The 25,396-nt window shown below is 40.3% G+C and overlaps 1 protein-coding gene across 2 annotated transcripts in view; it reads right to left on the reverse strand.

Annotated features, from left to right (window-relative positions):
- The window catches only part of ST7 (suppression of tumorigenicity 7), a 148,395-nt gene that overhangs the window by 11,422 nt on the left and 111,577 nt on the right, over nucleotides 1-25,396 (reverse strand). For both annotated transcript variants that reach the window (XM_080363192.1, XM_080363191.1), the window contains 3 exons: nucleotides 16,204-16,276; nucleotides 14,573-14,675; nucleotides 2,874-3,024 (listed from right to left, as the gene is read on the reverse strand). In XM_080363192.1, the coding sequence (XP_080219318.1) occupies nucleotides 2,874-3,024; nucleotides 14,573-14,675; nucleotides 16,204-16,276 (327 nt within the window). The remainder of the gene's footprint in view (nucleotides 1-2,873; nucleotides 3,025-14,572; nucleotides 14,676-16,203; nucleotides 16,277-25,396) is intronic.

Here is a 25,396-nt window from a genome sequence, read left to right on the forward strand (position 1 = left end):
CTTAACTCTCACAATATTATCTGATCCTGTTTTACATCAAACAATTCAGGTAGCATAGAGGCAGTTCGCCATTCAGCCGTGCGCTCACTGTAAAAGCTACCGCAGCATTTGAGAACCCCTCCGGTTTTCTTCTTCATGTAAACAGGACATAAGTTTACACAGTGATGAACAAACACTTCAGAGTCTTTTGAAATTTGGTTACACTTGAAACCACAGACCTTCTGTACAGAGCATCTGGACCAAACCCAGAGTGACGTTTCACACAGTGTGACTTGGGCTTTTTTAGTTTTACTATGAATAAAACTGTACTTTGACTGAATGAAGACAGAACAGGAAACAACCAACATTCCAGTTCAATGATGATCTTTATTTTTATAACCTCAGTTTTCTTTGTTGTTGAATACAATTTGGGAAAAACACTTTTTGTGGGAATTTTGGAGTTTAAAATATCACAAAGATACTTCTGCATAAATTTTGTTAGAGTCTGTCTTAGTTAGGAGTGACCTTATTCCCCTAGGAAGTCTTCAAAATGAACCCCCAAACGACTGACTCAATGTACTTAATGCTGCCCAATTTCCACAAGGTCAGAACAGAACAGTGTATGTATGTGGGCATTAAATTCCTATGTACAAGCTACCAAAGTGAGACTTGTGGTTATTTAAGCACCCTGACAGAATAGTACACTTAAAAGACATGACAAGTACCTAAATATCCAGAATCAAAGTGAGAGCAACTGACCATATACTGCATGGAGACTGTTGGTTAGAACTAGTATTTAATTAAATTTAATTTCTCTGTCACATTTCCACTGCTTTTAACTTACAATTGTGCAGAGATGCCAAGAAAACCTTTTGCAAGTGAGAGGCATAGGAGTGACACCAATAGCTCACTATACCTTTAAAGAATATTATGCAGACTAAGATATGGACCCAAGTTATGATTATTGGACTAGATACTGGTGGAACCATTAAAACCCATGTGAGTCTTTATGACCGAGCAAAATATGAACAAAATTATTGAGGGCTGGTGCACTGTTCATCTCTGAAATCATTACACAAAATGAATTACGGATTTTTATTTAGAGGTTATGAAGTAATAATTACGTTTTAGATCTTTACAATCTACTACAAAAATATTAGCTAATAAAGTACATATTCAGATTGCGGTGGAGGTAATAAGGAAAGCAATCAGTTAATGCAGTTGTGTGGGAATGCCCTGCGCTGCTTTCAGGCACAGGTGCTCCATTCCCTCCATGGCAGGAGGGCTGCAGGGCATCCAGCCTCCTGTGCCAAGAGCTGCTCCTTGTAAACAGCCCTTCAGGGACTCCCCAGCCTGACAAAGCAAAAAACGATCTATTCAGGATTCCCTGCAAAATACTGCTCCACAATGATGAGACAACGAGGCCTTGGGCTAAAGGACTTCCTCAAGCAGCTGGAAGAGAAGAAACACTATGTAAAAGCAAACCAGTGAAAAGAAGCCACTGGGAAGGAAGCTATGACAGAGAAAAGAATAGACTGGGAGAAATGACAGGAAAAGAGCAAGCAGATAGGATGGAGAACAGTGCAGCAAAGCAAACCCCAGGCAGCGATGGTATGGATTACTGAGCAAGGTGTTCTGTACATCTAGAAATAAAGCCATTGCTTCCTCAGGGAGCCTACATTGCAAAGAAAGCAAATTCAGACCATTTAATACAGTGACCGAGACAGTAAGTCACTTTTACAGTGGAAGTATTAAGTAAATTTCTGTAGGAATTATCATGGTGACTAGCTGTATCTTTTGAAACAAAACTAAATGAGAATAGAAAAGGGAGAAAGGAAAAAAAATGTTGGTATTTTAACATATGGAGAGGCTAAAAGAGAACAGAAGAAAGCAGAGCAGAATATGGGAAGCAGGTTACAGACAGAAAATTATGCATTTAAAAAGCCCAGAGATGCTAGTTCTAAATAGCACTTCCTAATTTTCTGGAACCTGAAAAGAGCACAACTCAAAGATGGTATAAGTTCAGTTAGAAGGTTAGTATATGACTCCAACCTCCTACTCAAATCAGGATCATTTTCAAAGTTAGGTCTGGTTGCTCAGGGGCATATCCAGTTGCTCTTTGAGTATCTCTGTGGATGGAGATCCCACAGCCTACCAGCAACCTATTCCAATGCATCACCACTCTCATTCTGAAAATGTTTTCCTTCCAGGTAAACAAAATTTCTCTTGCTGCAGCTTGTGTCTATTGCCTCTTGTCTTTCTGCTGTGCTTTTGAGAAGACTTTGACTGTCTTCCATATGATCTCTCCATTGGATGGCAGAAGATAGCAACTGGATGCATCCTTCACCTACCAGAGGTTTTTTCCAACCTGAGTAAGACCAGCTGGATCAGTGTCTTTTCCTGCTTCACATATTCCAGCCCCCTATACATCCGCTAGACTCACTCCAGTTTGTCAACTAAATATTAATGAATAATATAAAACAAAACAGCATTTTATGTTGTTGTTGGTGGTGATCTTTTTTCCAGCTTACAAGGCACTTTCATAATTTCCCAATATCAAAGCATTCAAATAATGACTAACAAATCTCTACAACTCTGGAATGAGGAAAGGTAGATTATTATCACCTTATCCATGAGTAAGAAAATATGTCTTAAAGAAGACAGGAAAGTTTTTTCAGTATTACACAGAGGACACAATCCAAGACTTCAGAACCCTTTTTCTCATTAAATGAAGTTTGTATTTTCAGTTTGAATTTCAACTATTTCAATGCTAGTGAGGATATAACTGACATCCAAAATTCCCACATACTGTACTTCACAAAAAGCTACTATTTTCTCAAGACATTCAATACAAGTATTTGATTAGCTCCTTTGTAAGAAAGAGAATTACTTACTGCCTTCCCATGTACAGTGTAAGAGATTCAATGCCCCCTCTACTCTTTTCCAGTGTTGAAGATGAAAGAAAGCATATGCTATTGCTTCACTGTCCCCTCTCTTCAGAATATGTTCAGGGGGCAGAATTAAGCTTTTCATTTCTAGTAGATACTGCAATAAAAAACCAGAACACAATTATTGCAGAGGTAATAAAAAACACAAAAAGCTGCCTGCAGTTATACAATGCACACTGAAAGCTCTATTTCCCTGAAGTACTTTCCCTCATAAGTATCTCATCAAATGTGCAACATCACCAACTGCACTTGAAGATAATTATTGAATTACTCCCAAAGATTAAGATACGCTGACAGATGTTTAATGTTCTGCTCTTCAGCTGTAGTAAGTGGACTATAAAGAATTTCAAAAGGAGATCTTTCTCTTATCAAAGGGGATGGAAAAAAGGGCTTAAAGCACAAAAGAGAATATAATTAGAAGAGCATTTTAATTAAAACTGTTTATAATGAAGTGAAGAACACACTAAGCAGTTTGATGTACATACTCTTCCTATAAGGAAACATGCAATACTCATAGTTTGCACACAGGTTGCTTTACCACATTGCCATCAACTGGTTGTCAGGTCTATGAACACAAGACTGGCAAGTAGCTACCAACAAGTTACAAAGTAAAAAAGTTACCAAATACCTGGTTGGGGGGCGGGGGGGAAAATACGGGACATTTCAGCTTACTACTTGAAATAGTTATTGAAAATGGTATGAAAATGAAAAGCTCGACTAAATCCACAAGCAATTCTCCCCATTACTGGATCCCCCATAACAGAGGTGGACAAAACACACGGAGGATTCACTCCCCAGGTGAAGACAAAGGTCCTGGGCATTATTTAAGCAGGTGATCATTCCTCCTTCCCTAGCCCATGAACTAGGTCACCACCAGTTCAGAAGATGTTATCACTGGTGTTACTACATTCCAGTTAGTGGATGGGAAAGATACAGCAGAGGGGAAAGATACACCCTTGTTGGCATGCTTTACAGGGAGAGGACAGATAGAAATAACAGGCTGCCCAATTAGCTCCTGTTTGTCAGTTCTCTGAGAAGCATGGCATTCCTCAGCTGGGCACTGACTGCTCTGTGGTAGCTTAAGGAAACTCTTGCTCTCTTCCAGGATGCCCAAGAGCAAATGTTTCACCCCACCAGACTTTTTAAGTTAACACTAGAGGCAGCAGGTGAGTCAGGCAGCAAGCAGACTGACAGGCCCTAACACAAGGTTCGGGAAAGAAAATTACGGGTAATCATTGGCAAAAAGAGAATGAGTGTGCAGGCCCTCCACTCCTCACTGGTCTCTGCTTTGGTCTGGAAGGAGGAGGCCTGCAGTACCCAGGACTGACAACAACCCAGTGCACGTACCCAAGAGAGGGCAATGTGACACCAGAGGTGAAAGAGGCAAGGGTGGTGTTAAACCTCCACCGCTCCTGTTAAACACTGATTTTGTGAACAGGTGACTGCAGGGCATGCTTGAGCACCTGCCCTGTCGACGAGCTGGTGCAGGAAAGAGGAGAAAAGAGGGCAAAAGAAATAAACGAGAACTGGAAATCAGCCTTGGGAAAAGGAATAGCAAAGGGCAGAGGGAAATGAGCACCAAGAGCATGATGTTCCAGAGGGTATCCCAGAGCTTGTCACCCCTTTGCCTGAAAAGCCTTGAAGGAGACAGCCAACAGGGAATGGATTTGGAGAGACCATGATCAAAGCAGAGAACTGTCAACCCTGGGAAATAGATGAATACTTCAAAGAGGAAAGAGAAATCACACGTTTCTGATGCAGGTGACTACTAAAGGAGGAGAAACTGTATTAGCTGTGGGAGTAATCACTGTGATACTTGGATTTTCTCTAAAGCTTTTCAGAAAAATTCGAGAGAGCTGTTAGAGCAGGTGGATTAATGGAGGAGGCTGCAATTTAGTAGGCAAGACGGGATTAGGAGTGATGGAGAGAACAGAATAAAGACCTCACAAGAGGGAGGGGGCTGCCAGGCTTACAGAAATACAGCAAGTGTTTTTATTCACTGCTCTAATGAATGTGCCACCCTTTTAAAAACACACATTATACCTGTTGAACAGAATGGAACACAGCTCCAAGAGCTACGGGTTTCTGTTTTATTAATTTATAAGATAATTCTTATTTCTGCATTTTTTTTTCCAAAAGTAAACAAGAAAGTAAGTTCTCAATATTCAAATATTTCAATCAAAGAAACACACAACCAACCAACCAACCCTAAGGCCATATCAGTATTTGTAGGAAAAGAAAAACCAGGAAGGAATGTCCTATTTCTAGGAGCACTGAGATGAAAACATGTTATTTTGATTCTTATGTATCACTTCTTATCAGGGATTAAAAACAAATCAAGAGGAAACACCAGATGGAAGGATATATCTTGACACTTGCAAATCGCTCTTAGTCTACACTCAGTTGTGCTCACTTTTCAGTCTGCATTTTTCTCAGTTTCAGAAAGAAAAAAATATTTTTTAAAGTTCCTCAGATCAAAAATGTGAAGCACTCCTCCCTCATTACTCTATCACAGCTACTTTCTCAAACAAAAAGTCCATCATCTGGACTGGTGATATTCGGGAAGACCCACACATAGAGTTGATGGATGTCTCAAGTCTCATTTGGGCCTCATAATAGTTTCTGTTTTATGCACAAAGGTTAGCCACACCTTTGGGCATACAAGCTGTCAATGAATTTATTCTGGAGGCATTTCCAGCAAGAATGCTAATTGTACACAGCCCCAGAGAGACCGCGTTTGGAACACTCTGTACAGTTCTCATCAGGCTATTTCAGAAACGTAAAGATCAAATTCCCCAAGTACACAATAGAGCTAATCAAAGAAATGGCAAGTCTGCTTTGCAAGAGGGCACTTGAAGGCCTCCATCTGTTTAACTTTTCTAAACAGGAGTAATGGGTACCAAAAAGGTACCTAGCTGCAGGTAGAGCTTGATTATTATGGAAGGAGAGATACGACTGTACATGAAAAGAAGGGTGGTCTTGATGATGTCCTACAATATCATATCCATTCGTGCATTATTGTATTTTCAAGGAGAGTTCAAGAGCCCAGAGGGCATTCAAGGTTCCTGGAGGTTTGGCCAACAGGGCTCAGGGTCTACTAGGAGATGGCATAGCCAAGGGCAGCCCCTTTTATGGTGCCTACAGGCTACTGGCACCCAGTGTCCTGGTTTTGTTAAAAACAAGACCAGTTCTCTTTTAGTGATTTTTCTTTCAGCTAAGTTCTTCTAGGTGGGTGTACTTTTCTGAGTTTTAGCCTGCATATTTTTCCTCAGATGCTGTACTCAGTGCTGATAAGAAACCAACAGAATGCTGAACAAGCTCATGTTTAGATTCATTACTATGGTAGCTAAGAAAGACTGATAAGTTTTCCCATGTTCCGTTGTGAGAGGGGCGTGTTTGAGGAGGGGTGGATGGAACAGGTGACTTAAATTGGCCAATTAAGTATTCCATCCCACAATCGTCATACCCCCTATATAAGAGGGTGATGACGAGGGTCGTTCTCTCTTTGACCATGGCTGGCATGTAGAGAGGCCCCTGTCTGTCTGCCTGTGATCCACAGCCTTCAGGCCCTGCATCCTGCAGCCAGTTCCCTGTTTGCTGTGCAGTCCCACCCATGACTCTCGGGGCCTGAGCTGCAGCTGCTGGAGCCGCCAGCTCCGCACACCCAGCTCTGCTGCTGGAGCGACGCCAGCTCCACATCCAGCACTGCAGATTGGTTTTGTATGTTTTGTATATATTCTATATTTATTAGTAGCATTAGTAAAACTCTTTAAAACCTTCCAACTTGAAGTCTAAGTCTCTTCTCTCCCTTATCTTTCTTATCATCTTTCCGATCTAAAGGAAAGGGGGTGGTGGAATGTGAGGGGCTAACAGGGAGCGTCTGCCACGGTTTATTGCCGCCTTGCCTTAAACCTTGACACCCAGGTACCTGACAGGCAGGACCGAGTCCCAGTAATCTGCTGGGTTTCTAGCAGACTGTCCATGAAATCAACACAGTCCTCCTGAAACATTTTGGATGGGACAAGCAGACAAATTCCAGTGAAATGAAATTCAATGAAAAAAATCTTTCTTCAAAAACTATCCAATAAGCTGCAGTCCTCATGCTGCCCATATAATGTGTGAATCACAGTCCTGATGGACTTCTGTGTGTGACAACGACCTCCAGCTCTTGGAAAAAATCAGCCAAAGATACCTGATTATAGTTTCCAACAGGCTCCTATTGCACTTAATGAAAGATACCACACAAGACAGGTACAGTCTTCTCTTCAGCCACCAACGACTTCAGGGTGGGAACCTGACTATTTATATCTCAACATTTCCAAAGGCCTCTGTCCAGAGCACAGCCCTTGTTGCTATAGGACTAACAAGGACACGATCTGATCATGCCACTAAAATTTGTACCTGTATGAACTCCATCTGGCTTTACTAGAGAACAACCTACACCTCTTGACAGACTCCCTATTAACTGTGACTCCTGCCACACTGGCATCTTCTCAGATGCAAACACAATCTTTACAACTTAAGTAAGAAAACTTCACTAACTTTTCAGTAGTTTGAATACACAGGGAAGACGGGAGGCTCTGAACCCAAGTTTGGTTCCACTTCAGAGGGAAAGTCAAGTACCAGGCTAAATAAGAAACTTAGTGAAGAGCTGGCCATCACAGAGGAAACGGAGACGGCCAGCCCAGCATACCTCCTGCTGCACTAGTTTTTCAACAACAAATGAAGAAGTTTAACTAGAACAGGAAACAGCATGTCACCACCATCTGGGGTTCTCATTTCCTTTAAAAAAGGAATCAGCTCAGAAAAGACAGTCTAGATAATTTCGGCCAGAACGACCTAGTCTTGGTCAAGTTATGACTGAATACTAGAGTTGTGCAATGGTGTCTGTCATCAACAGATGCCTCAATCAGCCCTTCTCCACTGCACTGTCTGGGTTTGGATTTTTTTGGTTGTCTTTTTTTGGTTTTCTGGTCTCTCTCTTCTCTCACTGCAAACTTTTTCCTGTCAAAAACTTACCTTTTAGGAGTTACAACAAGGGTAAGAGTATTTTTCATGTGCTTGCACAGAGGGCTTCTGGGCCTGTTACACGACATTGTAATAAATATTGCTCAGCTATAGCTTTTCTGTACATGTATGGGAATATGCCTTTTAATGAGCATTTTGAGGATGACAACGAACCTTGTACAAATGAAGTGCAAAATGGTGGAGTTTATAGTTCTTTTACATGAATTGATTGAATATACATTATTTATTTCATAATATTGGCAGCACTCTGGCTACTAATTCTCCTCTGCTGGGAGTGCTTTTAACATTCCACATTAATGAGCTACTTCAGTGCCCTTTTATAAAATAAATCAACCTGTCTCACGCAAGTTTCCTTATTTTCCTCAATTGTGCAATTTGCCTCTGAAATAACAGCTCAGGCTGCAAATAGGCAATAGTCATTCCTGCACCTGTGACAGCATCCCTCCAGGCCAGAATATGAGAATTTGACATTGTTTGAACAGGAACTCTCCTCCTCCCAGTGGGATGAACAGCACAAACTTAAAATAGTTCCCAAATACTGGTTTCTACATGTCCAGAGAAGCCATTTTTCGGTCACCTTACAAGTTCTCATTGGATTGATGGTAATTGAGAAGTTTGGCCTTTTTGCTGAGATACAAAAACAAACCACTGTCTCACTGAACAGTTAAAAACTTTCTTAAACACGTCTGGAATAGTTTTTCTGTAATATCATGGGGCGTGCAGAACATATTCATTTCCCATCTGGTACATGAATTTGTTTGCATTATTTGTTTCTGTTAGCAACTACAACTTACTAGAAACCACTCCAGCATATAGACACAAAACAAAAACCAAACAAAAAACATAAGAAAGAAATCACAGAATCACAGAATGTTAGGGAGTGGAAGGGACCTCAAAAGCTCATCTAGTCCAATCCCCCTGCCAGAGCAGGAACACCTAGATGAGGTTACACAGGAATGTGTCCAGGTGGGTTCTGAATGCCTCCAGAGAAGGAGAATCCACAACTCCCATGGGCAGCCTGTTCCAGTGCTCTGTTACCCTCACTGTGAAGAAGTTTCTCCTCAAATTTAAGTGGAACCTCTTGTGTTCTAGTTTGAACTCATTGCCCCTTGTCTTACCATTGGTTGTCACTGAGAAGAGCCTGGCTCCATCCTCGTGACACTCACCCTTTATATATTTGTAAACATTAATGAGGTCACCCCTCAGTCTCCTCCAAGCTAAAGAGACCCAGCTCCCTCAGCCTTTCCTCATAAGGGAGATGCTCCACTCCCTTAATCATTGTTGCCCTGCACTGGACTCTCTCCAGCAGTTCCCTGTGCTTCTGGAACTGAGGGACCCAGAACTGGACACAATATTCCAGGTGTGGTCTCACCAGGGCGGAGTAGAGGGGAAGGAGAACCTCTCTTGACCTACTAACAACCCCCCTTCTAATACACCCCAGGATGCCATTGGCCTTCCTGGCCACAAAGGCACAGTGCTGGCTCATGGTCATCCTGTTGTCCACCAGGACCCCCAGGTCCCTTTCCCCTACGCTGCTCTCTAATAGGTCATTTCCCAACTTATACTGGAACCTGGGGTTGTTCCTGCCCAGATGCAGGACTCTACACTTGCTCCTGTTATATTTAATTAAATTTTTCCCCACCCAACTCTCCAGCCTGTAAAATGGGAAAAGATGAAACGGAGAACAGCTAAACCTTTCAAAGTGTTTAAGTCAATCTTTTGTTACATGCTTTAAGAAACTTTACACAGAAAGCTGGCACTTTTAAAAGTAATACCAATATTTAAGTTGTCCGATTCAAACGTAGCCAATTTCAGCAGGTACCCTCTTTAAATCGGCTCAGCCCTTGGCTTACAGAGCAAACCCCTGCAACGTACTTTGGCAATTACATATTTGGACCATCACCTGTTTTCTCCCCACTTCGACTTTATTGAATTGCTCATGTCTCATAAGTGACAGAAAAGGGGACCGGTGCTTTTCAGGAGGAGTCTGAATGCAAGGAGGGAGCCTTGCAGATCAGTTCAGAAAGGGTGTTCCACAGTTGAAGAATGTCCCAGAAACAGCTGTGGTACTTTATCAGCATTAGCTTGGGATAGTTGCATTACATATAAGTGGGGAAGCTCCAAACACAACATATAAATAATACTGATGAAGTTGTGTGTGTGTGTACATACACTTTTTTTTCCACACACTCCACAAATTATGTACTCTCCATGACAAAGGATGCACTGCTCTCTTTTCCATAAAAAACTCTCTGGAATTATAGTGATAACCCAAGTGGTTCAATGGCAATAAACCCTGTTTTGTTTAACCCTTAAATTTTTGAGGAGCACATTGTCAGACAGTGTTGGCACATTTCCTTGGGACTAAAACTCCACAGTGCATGGTACGACACTAAACCAAAAGGATACTAGTCCACAGAATCTCATTTAAGACAGAGATGGTTGAAAAAAAATTCAGACAAGTCTTCACAAGCAAGTGATACAATTTGTTGTGATTCTTCTCATACTGGAATCCACAGCTCTCTGCTTTGTTCTCTTTCCTGCTGTACTGCTGTCTTCAATATGCCCCTGGTTATGTTTTTCTTCTACTAAAGAGAACCCTGAAAACATTCTGCTTGGCAAAGTGCTTTCTTTTTACATAGGCAATCTCTGCCAAAGTATAAAGCTGCAATTTGCTGTAGCTAAGTTGCTTCAGTAACATAAACAAGACAAAACTGTAGATAGAGGTAATACGTTTTATCAGTTATTTTTTCAGTACAGTTTAAAAAATTAAGCCACTTTCAAGCACAGAAACCTTTTCACAGCTAAGTTGTCTTCAGAATGAGAAGCCTTGATCGGTTTGACAGTGGTTTCATTTTCACTGCAGTCAAGGAGGAGATGCCAGTTGACATACCTGAGCTGGCCTTTGCTTGCCCAGCTCAGCTTCCAGAGCCAGCACAGCCAGGTCAGCTGCCCAGCTTGCTGGGGAGATCTGGCAGGCTCTGCACTGAGCTCTATATTGCCTTAGTTCACTTAAACCAAGTTCTGGTAAGTCCATGTGTCACATCTTGACTCCAGTGTGTTCCAAAATCAAGGAGAATTTATCACCTTTGGCTGAGACTTAATGAACTGAGCCCTGGAAATTAAATTGTCACTGATATGTACTCAAAAATGGAAGAAGAGACCTGTGTCAAAAGAAGGCTATCTGCTGGAAGGGTAGCTGCCTGAAGAAAGACTGTCATCAGTGTTAGATCTCTGTAAAAGTCACTTTTGTGCAGACAGAAAATAAAAGCCAAGGTGATGCACAGTCATCTACAATCAATGAAAGTGGGTGGCAACATCTTCAGGACATCTATACTGAGAAGACTCCCAGAACCACGATACACACTGGTTTCTATGTGGAAGGCAGCTGGTTTTGCAGGGTTTCTCACCTCTATGTAAAGATGGAAATCTTGGACTTTTAAAGTGCTGCTTCTTATGGGGTTCCTACACCTTTAGATTACATTCAAAAGGAAGTATAAGAAGTATATCTGATCTCTGTAGCATCACTATGGGACACTGGACTGCAATCTGGCCATAATCTCCTATGGAAAAAGCAGCAGCATTGTAAGAAGCCCACAGCTGTTTCACACAAACCTGCAATAGGTCACAACAGGAGACTTAGTCTTCCTTTCTTGCTAAATCCAGCTGAGCAGCATCTCTCAGCGTGTTCACAGTGTGTTCCTTGCATTTCTTTTGTCTCAGAATCTCCTTAGCAAAAATCTGTTATTTCCAGTTAAATGTCTGAAAATTCATGTCCAGTAATAACCTTTTTATGTAGTAATTCTGAATTTTAATGAGTTGTACCAAAAATGGTAAAAATTCCTTTTGAGGCAAACCACAAATATATTGAATCTTTTTTTTTTTTCTCTTTAATAGTGCAGTTCCCTGCTTTCAAGGCTTCTGCTGGGAACTTTGCAAATGCTTTAAATAATCCATAACCTTTGTAATTTATTTCTTTCTTACTCTGAACAAGAGACTCATTAGTGTTTAAATCCTAAAGAAGCTTTGAAGACATATTAGTTTTGTGGCACTGCTAGATTTCTTGTGATGTTGCATGCTAAAACTTATCTCCATTTCATTAAGAACAAATTGGATATGACTTCAGTTGAGGTCTGTATTGAGGTGTAATAACCACACTGTGCATAAAATTATAGCCAAAAATACATTTTTGCCACCTAAATATCCTTTAGCTAATAGCAGAAAGAATGACTGTGAAATCAGGAGTGATGCATATGAATCTGTATTAGGCTACACTGTTTTAATGTTAAAATTAGAACTAAAAAAGCCTTAGAGTCTCCTTCTGTTACTACCTTGTTATCCTGAAAATTTGTATGTTTCACAAAAGTTTTCAATTTCAAAATGACAGACTTTGAAAAACTGAGAGAATCAATTAACAATGCGGGCTGAAAAGCTCAGGAATTTAAATGAGCAAGAGGACTGGAATTCAAATAAAAAGTATCGAAAACAACACACAATCTGCATTTCACATGTGGGGATATTGTCAGAAAGGGAATTCAGCCTTGTACTGAACAGCCAACTAAACAGAAGCTAGCTAGTGCGAAGGAGGTCACAAATGATGAATGAAAGTACTTATCTACAAGAAAATCAGGATCTTGGAGGTCCAGAGCTTATGGAGCAAATGCCACAACTTACGGTAAGGTAGATTTTGCAAAGGAAGTCAAACCAAAAAAGAGCAAGCTCTTAAGTATAAACAGAAACGAAACAATTGAAAAGATAGTAAGTGAAGACTTAGCCTCAGTTTCATGGCAGTGCAGAGCATGGAGACAACAGCAGGATGGACATTGGGAGGACGGACAGAAGGGGAAGCCACTGCAGCCCATGATCTCTGTCCCTAAACAGTGAAGGAACCAGTCGCAGCCATGGCCACACTACCATAACTGACTTAAAACAAAAAGGTCCCCACTCAGAATCAAATGATCCAGTGGTAAGAGAAGGAAATGCAATGCCATTCATGTAAAGAGGAGGGAAACAATATGTGTTGCTATGGAATCAGTAGCATGCAAGCTGTTAAAAAATATTTTAACGGAAAGAATTATTGAAAGAATGGAGGTAAGTGAGGAAAATGGAACAGGGTCCCAAGGATTGCTCATGACAGGCTAAACTGATAGCTTTACTTGGCAAGATATCTAATTTTGTAGATAGCAAGGATGGAATTCTCTAACCAGGCTTCAATAAAACATTCAGAAAGTTTCACCAAGAACACGACTGGAATACAGAGTTAAACAGACAACTGGGCAGAAGAGAAATATCAACAGTTGTATTGGTGCAAGAACCATTGGGATGGAAGAAAGTAAACAAAGCTCCACAGAAGCAGTCCTGGAACCAAACTTCATTTGATATTTTCATTATATAGCTTGGCACAAAAATAGAAGATCACCTAATAACATAAAGGGACTCATCTCACCTAAATCTTCTTGTCTAAAAATCAGGCTTTCACTGGAAAATAGTTGCTCCTTTCATAGTCAATGCAGAAACAGGTACCTCAGAGGGAAAGTCTGTCTAGAGATGTCTAAGATAGTTCCTTCTTTCCACTGCCTGTAGAGGAAGTCTAGATGCTTTTATTAAACAAACAGTCTAACTTTCAGATAGGTAAACCATGCTATTTCATGGTTGGCATAACAGATAGAGCACACAGACAAAATATTTAATTCCTGCAGTGCATGGGAATGATCTTTCTGCAATCCATGTGCACATATGTGAGAGGGTTTGGTTTTATCTTGACCAGACTTGGTGTTCAGCTGTACCTCATGAATAGGCTCCCTACATAGACAGACACCAGTCTTCTGATCTCCAGTGGAAGATGCTCACTTTCAAAGGGAAATACTAGTCCAAAGGTTTGGGGGGTGAGGTTCAGAGGCAGATCTCCAAAGGTCAAAAAGCATCTGCCCCTAGTTTCCTTTACAACAAACTTATATACTGCAATACTGAGTATCAGGTGATGAAATAATAAAATACATTAGCCTTTTGTAGCCCCTGGGCAAGATTCTTACTGCTGAGATACATATCTAGAGAGGGGATTAGGGAATTAGAACATAAATCCCTTTTCTTACTTTGTAGTTCTCAGTAATTCTTCATCTCTGAGCTTTGCATTCTCAGAACTTAATGACAGGGTGCTGCATGAGGAATTACTAATGCGACTAATATGAAGCGCACCATGAACTCCAAACAGAGGCTTCTTTGTATAGCATGCCAGAAACATATTCTTACACATAATCACCAGAACAAATAAACCATGCTATTTTGAACTAGAAGATGTTTAATGGGTATTTTGTAAATAATAATCTGTCTTTAAGTATGGCTCTGTCTTGCAGCGTAGCATTTGGTAGTGTCTTACTACCGTGATCCACCATGTAGGTGTTGCTGTCACAGAGGACTCACTTCAGCTAAAATTTCAAGTTGCATGGTCCAGAGTAGAGACACTGAATGTGAAATACCAAACAAAAAAACTGTGCATCCTATCAGCTTCTTTCCCTTCCCATTGTTTGCTCTCCTTTCCACTCATTAATCTGACACAGAAATCAGGGGTTAGGTCCTCAGCAGTGTTAAAGCTACAACAACGCTTTCTCCATACTCACTTTTGGCACATGTGGATTAAATTCTACTGCTCTGTGAATAGCTTCTACTGCATTCATCTCTGCAGTACTCAGCCCTCGCCTTGAGGCAGCCTCTGGAGAAAATCTACAAAAGCAAAGAAGCAAACACATTAGGTCAGAAACGCTGGTAAGAAAAAGCCAGAAAAGCAATCTAGAACATGGGCCCACATAACCAAACTGAATCAACTTCCTATGCTCTCCAAACTCCCACAGCAAGTGTGTGATCTATTACATCAAGGCCAATGAAAATCCCAGCAGAAGTGGAAAGCATGTTTGCACGTAATCGTGGCAGAAAGTCAGTTCATATAGTCCTTTCTTTGTCACTAATCTAAATTTGCTCTAGGTACCTTGCTAAATGGCATATTCAAGGCTGAAGTTGCAGAAAAAAGAAAAGAAAGGGAAAAAAAAAACAATGCCAAATTATTGTTGGAGGGTTTCTATTAAAAACAGGTTTGGGGAGGTTTTAGGGAGGTTCCCAACCCAATGCCCCTGGGTCAGGTTGGGATGGAAGCACGATGCAGCAGCAGTAGCAGGTGGTCTACTGGCCGCAGCACCATTGAGGGTAGCATGCCCAAACTGCGGGCAAATCATCTGCCCAGTGAATGAAAAACCAGACCATGCAATCTCTTTCTCACCTCACACCCCACGGCTAACTCCAGAGCTGTACTTGGCAGGCAGACACCACAGGGAAAGCTGTGACAACCTTAGCCCTGCCCTCCCAAGCTGGAGTCGCTGTGTAGGGAGGAAAGATGTTGCAGTAGGTACTGGCGATCTACAGGATAAAAAGAATGAAAGAAAATTACTTAGATCTTGATGTGTACATACACTTTAAAAGCAAAAACTGTCAGGACGTCAGTCAAGAAAATGGCTTTCCACTCTACTTGCTTTCCAACTTTAGGGAGGCATTCGACCCTCAGATGCACAGACACAACTCTGCCTGGGATTTGTGTGAAGGCATCTGCGAGCAGAATTGGGATTTTTGGGCTTCATCTCACAAGGAGCTGAGCACCCCTCCAGAGCAGGTCAGTGCTCTCAGGTCCACAGGCATCAAGTAGATGTGCCCAGCACCTTGGAAGGTTCAGACTCAAGAGGAAATTTTAACAGGAATTAGCAGATATTTGTGTCTCTAAAAATATGAACATTATCTACCTCTCAGAATCCCTGACATAGTAATACTAAACCCACCTGCCGCTGTTTAAGTAGATGAGCAGTCTTCTGAGAGCACATGTAAAATGAGATTGCTACCAGTACATCCACATTTATTTATTACCTTTTTGTGGTCAGGTTTAAACAAAGTTGACGAGGTTCAGCCACACAACACCTTTTAGTTGCATCTTCATTATACTATCTAGGAGGCCAAAGCTCACCCAGACAGTATACATAAAAGCGAAACAAGAATTTAATTTATGCTATTTCTCTTTTCTTCTTCTGTAATATTTGAAGTGCAATGTTTGATCACTGCAGACTTTTTTTTATACACAAAGACATTTTATGAATGTATGCAGGACTGAATTCTCCTGCTAACCCAGCAGATTGTTAGGGTGTGGGCTCAGCTAAGAGAAATCTCGAGTTAAATCAGGAATTTTGCTGGACAGTGGTTCTTATGCACTTACTTGTCAGATACAGCTCTGGCTTTGAGCAATGCAGCTGTGTAACATATTGTCGCTGATTTTGGTAAGCTTATATCTGTTAAAAAGAAAGAAAAAAGTAAACATCTGAAAATTTAAAAGTCTGCAGAAAGAAAAGGGTTTGATTGATACTTCAGAGTATACATCTCATCCACAAAGTTATTAAGTTAATTCAGAATACTTTCTGATCTTAGGACTTATGCTCCCATGTCACGTGGATTTTTAAATTTCCACCTAATATACAGGCTTTAAAACCCATGTTAATGACCACTGGAACTGCTATTAAAGCAGCATCTGGGTTAATTAGAGAAGTAATTCAAAGAGTGACATGACAGAGACATCATGAAAGACTTCATTACTTCATACATAAATGTATAGGTAATCTGGAATACATAAAGTTTGCCATAATTCACAAAACACTTAAGTAATAGCTGAGGGCTATCTTATTCACCCCTCTTGTTCTCACTCAGCAGCAGTTGTCTAATACGAATATGTGGCAGTTACACAAGTTAAGACAGCTACTCATGTAAGAATGGATTTGACTTGCAAGCAAACAACCATTAGATTTACTGCAGTTAAAAATCAACACTAGAATAAGGTGTTCTGCCTCTTGAGGAAATCTTGGACCAAAACATTCACCAAACAGTCTTTGGCCATTTTATGCTGTTCCAGAGACACACAGCAGCCATAAACTTGACTTACCCATTAGTTCAACTTAGTTTATACCTGTTCTCTACCAGCAGATTGGCATGAAGCATCCAAAAGGCAGAGAGAAATGCTGTTTAACAGACTTTGTCCCCACTGTTACAGAGAAGAACTGACTTCCACACTAGTAGTCTACCCAGCAGACACACATTATGTAGTCACTGAAATATTCCAGGGCTAAAAAGCTAAATATATCAGCTAAATGAATTAAAAAGATAAAGAAGAAAGGAAAGTGGAAAGGAAAGGAGAAAGGAAGGGAAAGGCAAGGCAAGGCAAGGCAAGGCAAGGCAAGGCAAGGCAAGGCAAGGCAAGGCAAGGCAAGGCAAGGCAAGGCTCCACTAAAGTCTGGATTTTGCAAACTGCCTACCCAGTATTATAAATAAATTCCAATGAAACATTAAGTGACAGGAAGCATTAGGCCCGAAGATAATATTGTCGCTTCCGATATTAAACTGCAAATACACCGTGTAGTAAACACAAGGTACTGAAGTAGGCCCACTGTTAAAGTGAAGAGCAGCTAATCTGACTATCGTTCTAAGAAACTATCTGCCCCTCGAGTTCACATTAAAGTTGATTAGAAAGACAAAATTACCATAGAGCTTAGTAATTTTAGGGTTAAGATAAACTTGTGATTTACTGAACCCCAGTGCCACAACATGGGGCTCCACAAAGCAGTTAAAGAGGTGAAGCAAGTCACATCTCAGCAGTCACCATCCTTCTCTTACTAATAACCAAGCAAATAAGCAGAATGTTGTTCTGTTACACAGAAAATTTCCAGAATCACTAAGGCACTTTTAAAATGGTACCTGTTAAATCCTTTATTGTCATTTTATGCACTTGCACTGCAAGTATGAGATGTAAAGATCTCATTGGAGGCTCCCCTATAATATATTCCAACTATAATTACACTGGAGTATGTAATAGTAGTGACTAAAGTAATTAAAATCAACAGCATGCAAAGTAGGCTGGGTGACAGATTTGTTAATTAGTACACTAATAGAAGCTAGCTACAGACACAGATGTGAGCACATCTTCGTTGACAGAAGAAAACATTTATAAGCATCTTCAATAACCCTGATTAAACCGGTTTTTCCTTAAGATTAGGAGTTAAAAGTTATTTCCAGTAAACAGAAATTACCTTTTTCAGAACACACTAGTCTCTGTATTTCAGCATGAACCTTATTATCACATCATAACCGGAGTGAAAAGTAAAGGAATGGAAAAAACCCAATCAACCAACCAATCAACCAAAAATCCCACAACAAACAAACTAAAACCCCCCAAAAATAAAAACACCCAAAAAACCAAACCAATACAACAATCTCCGCCCTCCAACTATGTGCTGTCTTTTATAAGTTTTTGATTGGTCAATATAATGCCTTATCTTCCCCTTACCAGTAACTGTTTCTCTGGGCCATCAAGCCACCATTACCTCATTTCCCTGCACCAGTTCAAACCTGGTAATGTTGGTTCAGGATCTGACCTTCACAAAATTGTGAATGAATGACAGAGGACAAAAGGTCTACATTTTCCCAGGCAAAAGGCAAACTCCACATTTAAAAAAAGGACCAAGAAGGGAATGTTTTCCCAGATTTTGAATAATGCAGCAAGAGCACCACTTTGCTTTTCTATCCTTTTGAAGGAGCTGAAAACCAGCAGGAATCAAGAGGTCTGAAGTGTGTAACTGATGCAGCAGAGGAAAAACAGTTGTTACGCCAATGAAAGCTGCTGGCTCAATTTAATCAAAGAAAGTAGATACAACAGCAAAAGCCACAATGACAGCAAGAAAATGGCAGTTCAGCTGTTAATACACAATCCATGAGATTAGACAATAAGAGCACTCAAGATGCACAAAAAGCCCCTGACTACATGTATAAGGGCTAGTTTCTGCATTAGACCATTGATAAATGCATGGAGAATGTTCAGTGGAAGTTGCATGGCCCAAGTTGTGAGGAATATTACAATTCTTGGCTAAGAGATTAAGATGTCACAGAACTTGAGGTGAGCCTCAGGAACACCACCTGAGTCATTCCTACAGAAGAAATGGGATTTCTCAAGGAATGCTGTGTTCAAATCTGGTCGCCCGTGGTCAAGAACAACAAAAACAAGCAGGAAGACTGGATTGTTTTTGTAGCAATCCAAAAGAAATAAAGTCTTGGAGAAGATATAATGGTTCCCTATGCATATTCACGAGGAACACCGGGAAAGGAGAAGGGCTGCTTAGGTAAAAGATAATATTGACACAAGAACAAACAGCTCAGAATTAAATTTAGGCTGGAGATTAAAAGAAAGTTTCTGAGAAGTGAATTTTGAGGCAGATTTCCAGGTAGAACAGTGGGGCAAACAAAGTAGCTACTGCTAGGATGAAGCATGCTCAGCTCACGGAAGGGGTAATATCATGTGGTGAATGCAACAGCGGGTGACCTGACTCACCCAGGAGGCCTCTTTCGGTACTATGCTCCTCATGTGAACCAGCACTCATTTGAGGATAACACCTACAGTCCCTTGGCAATGGAAACGTGCTAATGTTCATGTTTATGTTGCTATGGAGATAGCCCTCAGTAGGTCTATGCCTGCTTCCTTCCAAAAGTGTTTTGCTTTTTCTTTGTGCCATGTTAGACTGTAAGTATTTGGTTCTGCTATACTCCAGTCTGTTCACTAGAATACTTTAAAATCATCATATAGTTTAGGCTTCATCTCCAAAACTGGACCCTCCTACTTTAGCGAAAAGCATTAAACAATTATGTCTGGTTACAACTTGAATTTATCAAGGGAATTAGGTCTAAACTAGCCCTAGGAGATACGTCCTCTGTCAGGAACTGAAGTTTTTCTTAAATGACTGTGTCCAGCTCTGTGAGCCATCTGGCAAAGTATCTTCACATATACGGTTTCCCACCCTCCTGTGATTACTTGTGGAGCTCCCACAATGTGCTGAAAGATGTGACTGCTATTGTGTTGTCAAAACCATCATGACATTTTTGCCTAATAGGACATTTTGCCTAATGTGTCAATGTAAAAAAAGGCTCTCCTTCTTCCTTAATGCTTGTATCATTAAACAGAACACAAAATAGTCTAGACTTAATTCATGAGCGTTTTCTTTTGATTAGCCCCAGTCAGGCATGGGGAAGGTTGGGAAAGTGAATTCTTACTGGTCATTTGCTTCATAACTGGTTGCTTGTGAGAGTGAACTAATGGAAGGACACTATGGGTAGAGACTTGCAACCATAATATCACAACTTCTCCGATCCAAGATATCCAGAATATGCCGTAGATCATCTAAATAGGTCACGGGATCTCTTGCTCTAATAGGAACTAAATCAATAAGTTATGAATCTAGATATGGACTGCTGAAACATCCTCTACTCAAGTAATCAAAAGGACCTAAATGTGAAGAGACAAGAATGTTACAATTGCTTTAGTCATTAATAAACGCAAAATCTAAAGTCACTAATCAGAAATTATTTCCTATTTTTAAACCCAAAATTTACATTATTCCCATGTCAACAATACAGATTTCTATTGGCATAACTTCAGATAGGTGAACAGTCTGATCATCATTAACAGGACTTAAATATTTGCTGAAATAAGATGTAGATCTAGGGCCATAATTTGCACAGTAAGACCCTTCTAGACAAACTGCTAGTTCTAGTTCTTCATATAGCATATATGGAGAGAGACGACATTTAGCTGCTGGAATCATTGACATATTTCCAAATACGTAACTGAAAACATATCAACAAACTGAAGAAGTTATGCGAAGAGGGCATAAAAATGTTGGCATACAGGACACATATAGTGCTATGGCTTGGGGTGAACCCCAGCTCTGATTTTCTCTCCCTCAGCCTGCCTGTAGACTGCAGTGATTAAACGATAGGCCAACACTTGCCCTGTCAGCACAGAACTCCCTCAGTTCTCTGCATCTGCAGACAAGATTGTCAGCTCTTGCACAGGTGGTAGGAAAAATTGCTTATGGGAAAGACTGAAAGTGCTCTAGCAAATAAATATGTGCAGGCTGGATCAGTGATGACAGAAGAGAGATGCAGTCATCTATAAAGATGCAAACATTAAGAAAGTAAGCTGATATAAATGCTTAAAAGCAAGGGTAATGGGATGTAATTCAATAAAGGAAGGTATGAAGTAAACATTAGGGGAAAAACACTTTGTCTAAAATATCTAATATCCTGTAGTATTCTCTCCCATGGGAATCGTCATTGCATTTTTCCACAAAATGTGGTGGAAAACATGCTGGTGGGAGAAAAACTCTGAATACACATGATCTAATGCTTACTTTGTGCTTGTGAAACTAAGCAGTTCCCATTCTCTGTACTTTGATGTTCTTTCTCAGTGGTGGGAAACACCCCAATCAAACTCAAACACAGAGCCACTGTGTATGTTAAAGCCTGGATTTTGGTGCACTGCTAGGATAGGACAAACATTTCAGCACAAAAAGTGTTTATTTTGCCATGACTACAACTAAAACTTAAATTGTTCAGTTATGGAAAGATTTTGCTGGTTGTAAACACTTAATATGCAACTCTTGCTGATATGAATAACGCGGTGACCAGGCAGATTTCAGTCTCTTTGCTTTGACCAAGTTCAATCTGAAATGCACATAGAGTAGAAGGAATAATTTCTCCTACATGAGATTAGAAAGAGCAAGATTGGTATAATTAGTTTAGATTTTTTGTGCTTTTGCTCGAGCAAGAAAACAAGAAACCCCACAGAATCATATGGCAAAAAAAAGAGACCAGACACAGCACTGATACACTGACCAAGCTGAAGCAATGAGTGATTTTGATATGGAGGAAAGAAACTAGCTCTTTTAGAAGCAGAAGCTGAAAAAAATGTAATGAGAAAAACACAAACTAATTATCTTGATACTACTGTTATACAAACTGGAGGTCTTACCCGATTTACATCTCTCAGAGAAGGTAGACTAGGCTTTGGTGTGACCTTAACTAAAAGACATTTTCTCTAAAGGTCTCTTTTTTGAAGAAGTAAACAGATTATAAAATAATGTGCATGAGGTAATGGTTGCTTCCATACTGCCACTTGATACCTCTCTAACTCAGAAGAAAACGCCTTCTTGCACTTAGAACATCTAGTCAGTTAGCTCCACCAGGTAGAACATCTTCTCAAAAACACCAAAAGTAATCATGGCAAGTAATGAAACTGATGGAGTGGAGCTGTGATCGCAAATAACACAAATATACACAAAAATGCTGGAGACGATAGCTGAAGACTATCTGAAGACTCCGTGCAATTGGCTCATCAGTCTGCAACTCTCCACAAAAGGAGCACCTTCAAGTTTAATGCAAATAGAATTTACCCATTTCATAAGTCTGTAAGGAAAAGAAGAAATTGGACAGAGCAGGGCTGAAGAAAGGAGAGTAGCCCTGAACAGGTTACATTTTAGAGAGTTAACTGCTCTACATTACCTGTTTGGATTTCATTAAATCGAAAGTATTTCAAGACAAAGAAGACTCTGTTTCTAAAGTGTTTCTTCAAAGATGTGTATTTTGATTTGACAGTAATTTAAAGTAAGATTCTTTGAAGTAAGCTGCTATCAAATTAAAAAGTGCCATAGCCTAGAGCAGAATCAGACCTTCTGTATTTAAAAAGCCACTTTCTTTCTATGTATCCTTTGATGTAAATGATCTTTGCGAGTGAAATTTGAATTTGGGACTCCTTTGCAAAGGGTTAAGTGAAAGGGGAATCTGTATAAGGCGTTCCTCCTGCAAACCAGAAGGCTTATAGTCTCACTGGAAAACACTGTCATTTAAAAAAAGGAATGCAAGGACAGGTTTAGGGAGGAACCACTGCATGACTAAGACTAAATACATAGACATCCATTCTTTTTAAATCTGAATTTCAATTGCCAGAAAGGTCAGAGTTTTCACACAGTGCCCAAGTTACCAGATAACAACAATCAAAGCAACTGGCTGCCCACGGAAGTTAATAAATCGTTTGTTCTATGCAACACTACAAGCACACCTACTCCACTGGAAAACAATCAGTTTAAAAAGCAAGGAAAGAGGAGCAAAGAAACTTTATCTACTATGAATAACAGAAGCTTATTCATCAAGAACAGCTTTTTTAGCAGCCATAACTATTTCCGCTGTAAATAACATGGATATGTGTTAAATCAGAGCCAAAAATCCTTTCAGAATTCAGCCATATTTAGGTCATCTGCACTCTATTGACAGGCACTGAACTCTGAAACCATAACGATGTAGCTCAGCAACAGTGCATGCCTTCCCACTAATGAGGCCCTTTTTCCATGAATAATGAATATGGACATCAGCTCTGTTGCCAGGTACATAATGTAAACACAATTTAACACATGGCTTTTGGTAAAGCAGTGTGTTTGCTTGCAGAGGCTGAGGTTTTGCATAATGTGATCCAACTTTTTAGCCCAGGGTGGGGGCAGGCTGCTCAAGGAAATAATTTGTTCATATGTTATCAAAATACAATAAATCAGGTTTGTCCTTAGTCAAAAAAAGGCAGTGGAGTGGGACCAACAGAAACTGCAGATAGGAAAGCATAAATGAGTTCATTGTTTTATATTCCAATAAATTTTACAACACGTGAAGCTGATGAGTTCTAAAATGAGCTGAGACTCCCTGAGATGGGCCTTCTGAGACTCATGAACTGTGAGGGTTATACTGGTTAAGCCTGTGTTTGCCAAGTCCTTGTGCATACCTAGTGTATATGCACACCTTGTTTATATATGGCAAAGTGTGAGTTCAAACTGCATGGGTTTGAAGTTAGAAGAGTTTTATTTTGAAAAGCCTCATTTGTTACACTTACAACCTCAGTTCTGACTCTCGGAGATCCTTTTGAGAAAACAAAACACACTTTCAAGTTTTATCAACTTCCACAGCACAAACTGACACCATAATGCTGTTTAAAACTAGGGGTGAGTGCTTCAGTAGGCAAAAGTAGACCTGGTGTGAGAGTTTAGTCTGAGATTTGGTAGAGCATGGCTTAATTCTCTGTTCTGTCACAGTTCTGCTGTCTCCTGGGGCTATTATCTCATAATTACATTAAAGACTAGGAGGTACCATCATCCAGTGGTGTCTGGGACATAAAAATGGGCATTCCTATTTACTTGATTCTTAATGTGCCAAAATAAAGTCCGTGGTGATCTACACCTAAGTTACAAAAATGTTTAAAAAAAAAAAGCAGTTAGCATATATTCAGTGGAAGCTTCTGCATTTTTTTCAGTTATAACCTCCAAAGATTCTTTGCTTACCAAGAACACACGTCTCAGTACTCCAATAAACTTATGCATCACCCTCTTGCAGCTGTTCCATGTGATGATATGGGGCCAAGTACTGGGGCTGACAGTGAGAAGCCTCTGTCTGTGTGGGCTCTTACTGCTCTACTTTTTGGCATCCAGGCTATGCAGCAGCCAATGTCAAACGAAGAGGACACAAAAGCCACAGAGAAAAGGGTAGGTGGAAAAGACGTCTGGTAAGACCGGAGCTGAAAAGTGGGTGAGGTGATATATCATGACCTCCATTGCCCTGAAGAGAACATTGGGATGGGTAGTTAGGAGAGGCAGAAGAATGGAATTGGGAATGAGCGGTACTGGCTGAACAAGGAGCCTCTGGTATGAACTGGGAGCAACAGAAAGCAGAAGCTAACCATGCAAAAGAGAAGACAACTCAGTAGACAAATGGGACAGAAGGTCAAGTAAGGGCAGGCTGGAAGGGATGCTACGTCTTTCAAAGAACAAAGAGAAAGAGTGGCCCAAGTACTGTGTATATAGGCTCCAGAGCCCATAGTGGTAGCCATTTATACAACAGTACTTGTAATGATGTCTATCTACCTATAAAAAAACTTTGGAAGTTTAAAATCTCCATTCAAAGAACATCAGAAAGGCTGGAAGAGCTAGTAATTAAGAACATTTTAAAGGCTACAAGATCAACCTAGAGAAAGAGTTAAGAAACATCAAAATTAAGGCTACTTGTTTCACTTAATTCAGCTATTTGATTCATGTGTGTTATGATCTCATTTTCAGTTACATGATTACTTAATAGTCCTTTCATAAACTCCCCTGCCACACTGCAGTGCACAGAATGAGACTTTTCTGAGGATGAATGCAGACTGTGTAGTACAATAACACGGCAGGAAACTGATGGCTGTAGGATTCCTGATTCACTTGTTGCAGAACTTGGAATGTGGACAGTGAGTGAGCCAGGGACTGCGGGAAGAGGATGACAAGTGGCACTGTGCAGGCTGGTGGATGCTGATCAAGAAAACTGGATTGTATTCCTGTTTCTGTCACAAAGTTTCTACATAATACAAGGAAAATCCATTTAACTTAACATGAATTCAAGTTCAAAGGGCTGGAGCTGAAGTCAGCGGGAGCTGCGATTTGAACATCAGAAGTGATGTAATGCTGCATAAACCAATGCTCACTGAAAAATACTGAAAATTAATGCAAAAAGTTTACCTAGTCTTCTGA

The sequence above is a fragment of the Nesoenas mayeri genome (genome assembly GCF_963082525.1).
Source record: "Nesoenas mayeri genome assembly, chromosome: 1".
Classification (NCBI taxonomy): Eukaryota; Metazoa; Chordata; class Aves; order Columbiformes; family Columbidae; genus Nesoenas; species Nesoenas mayeri.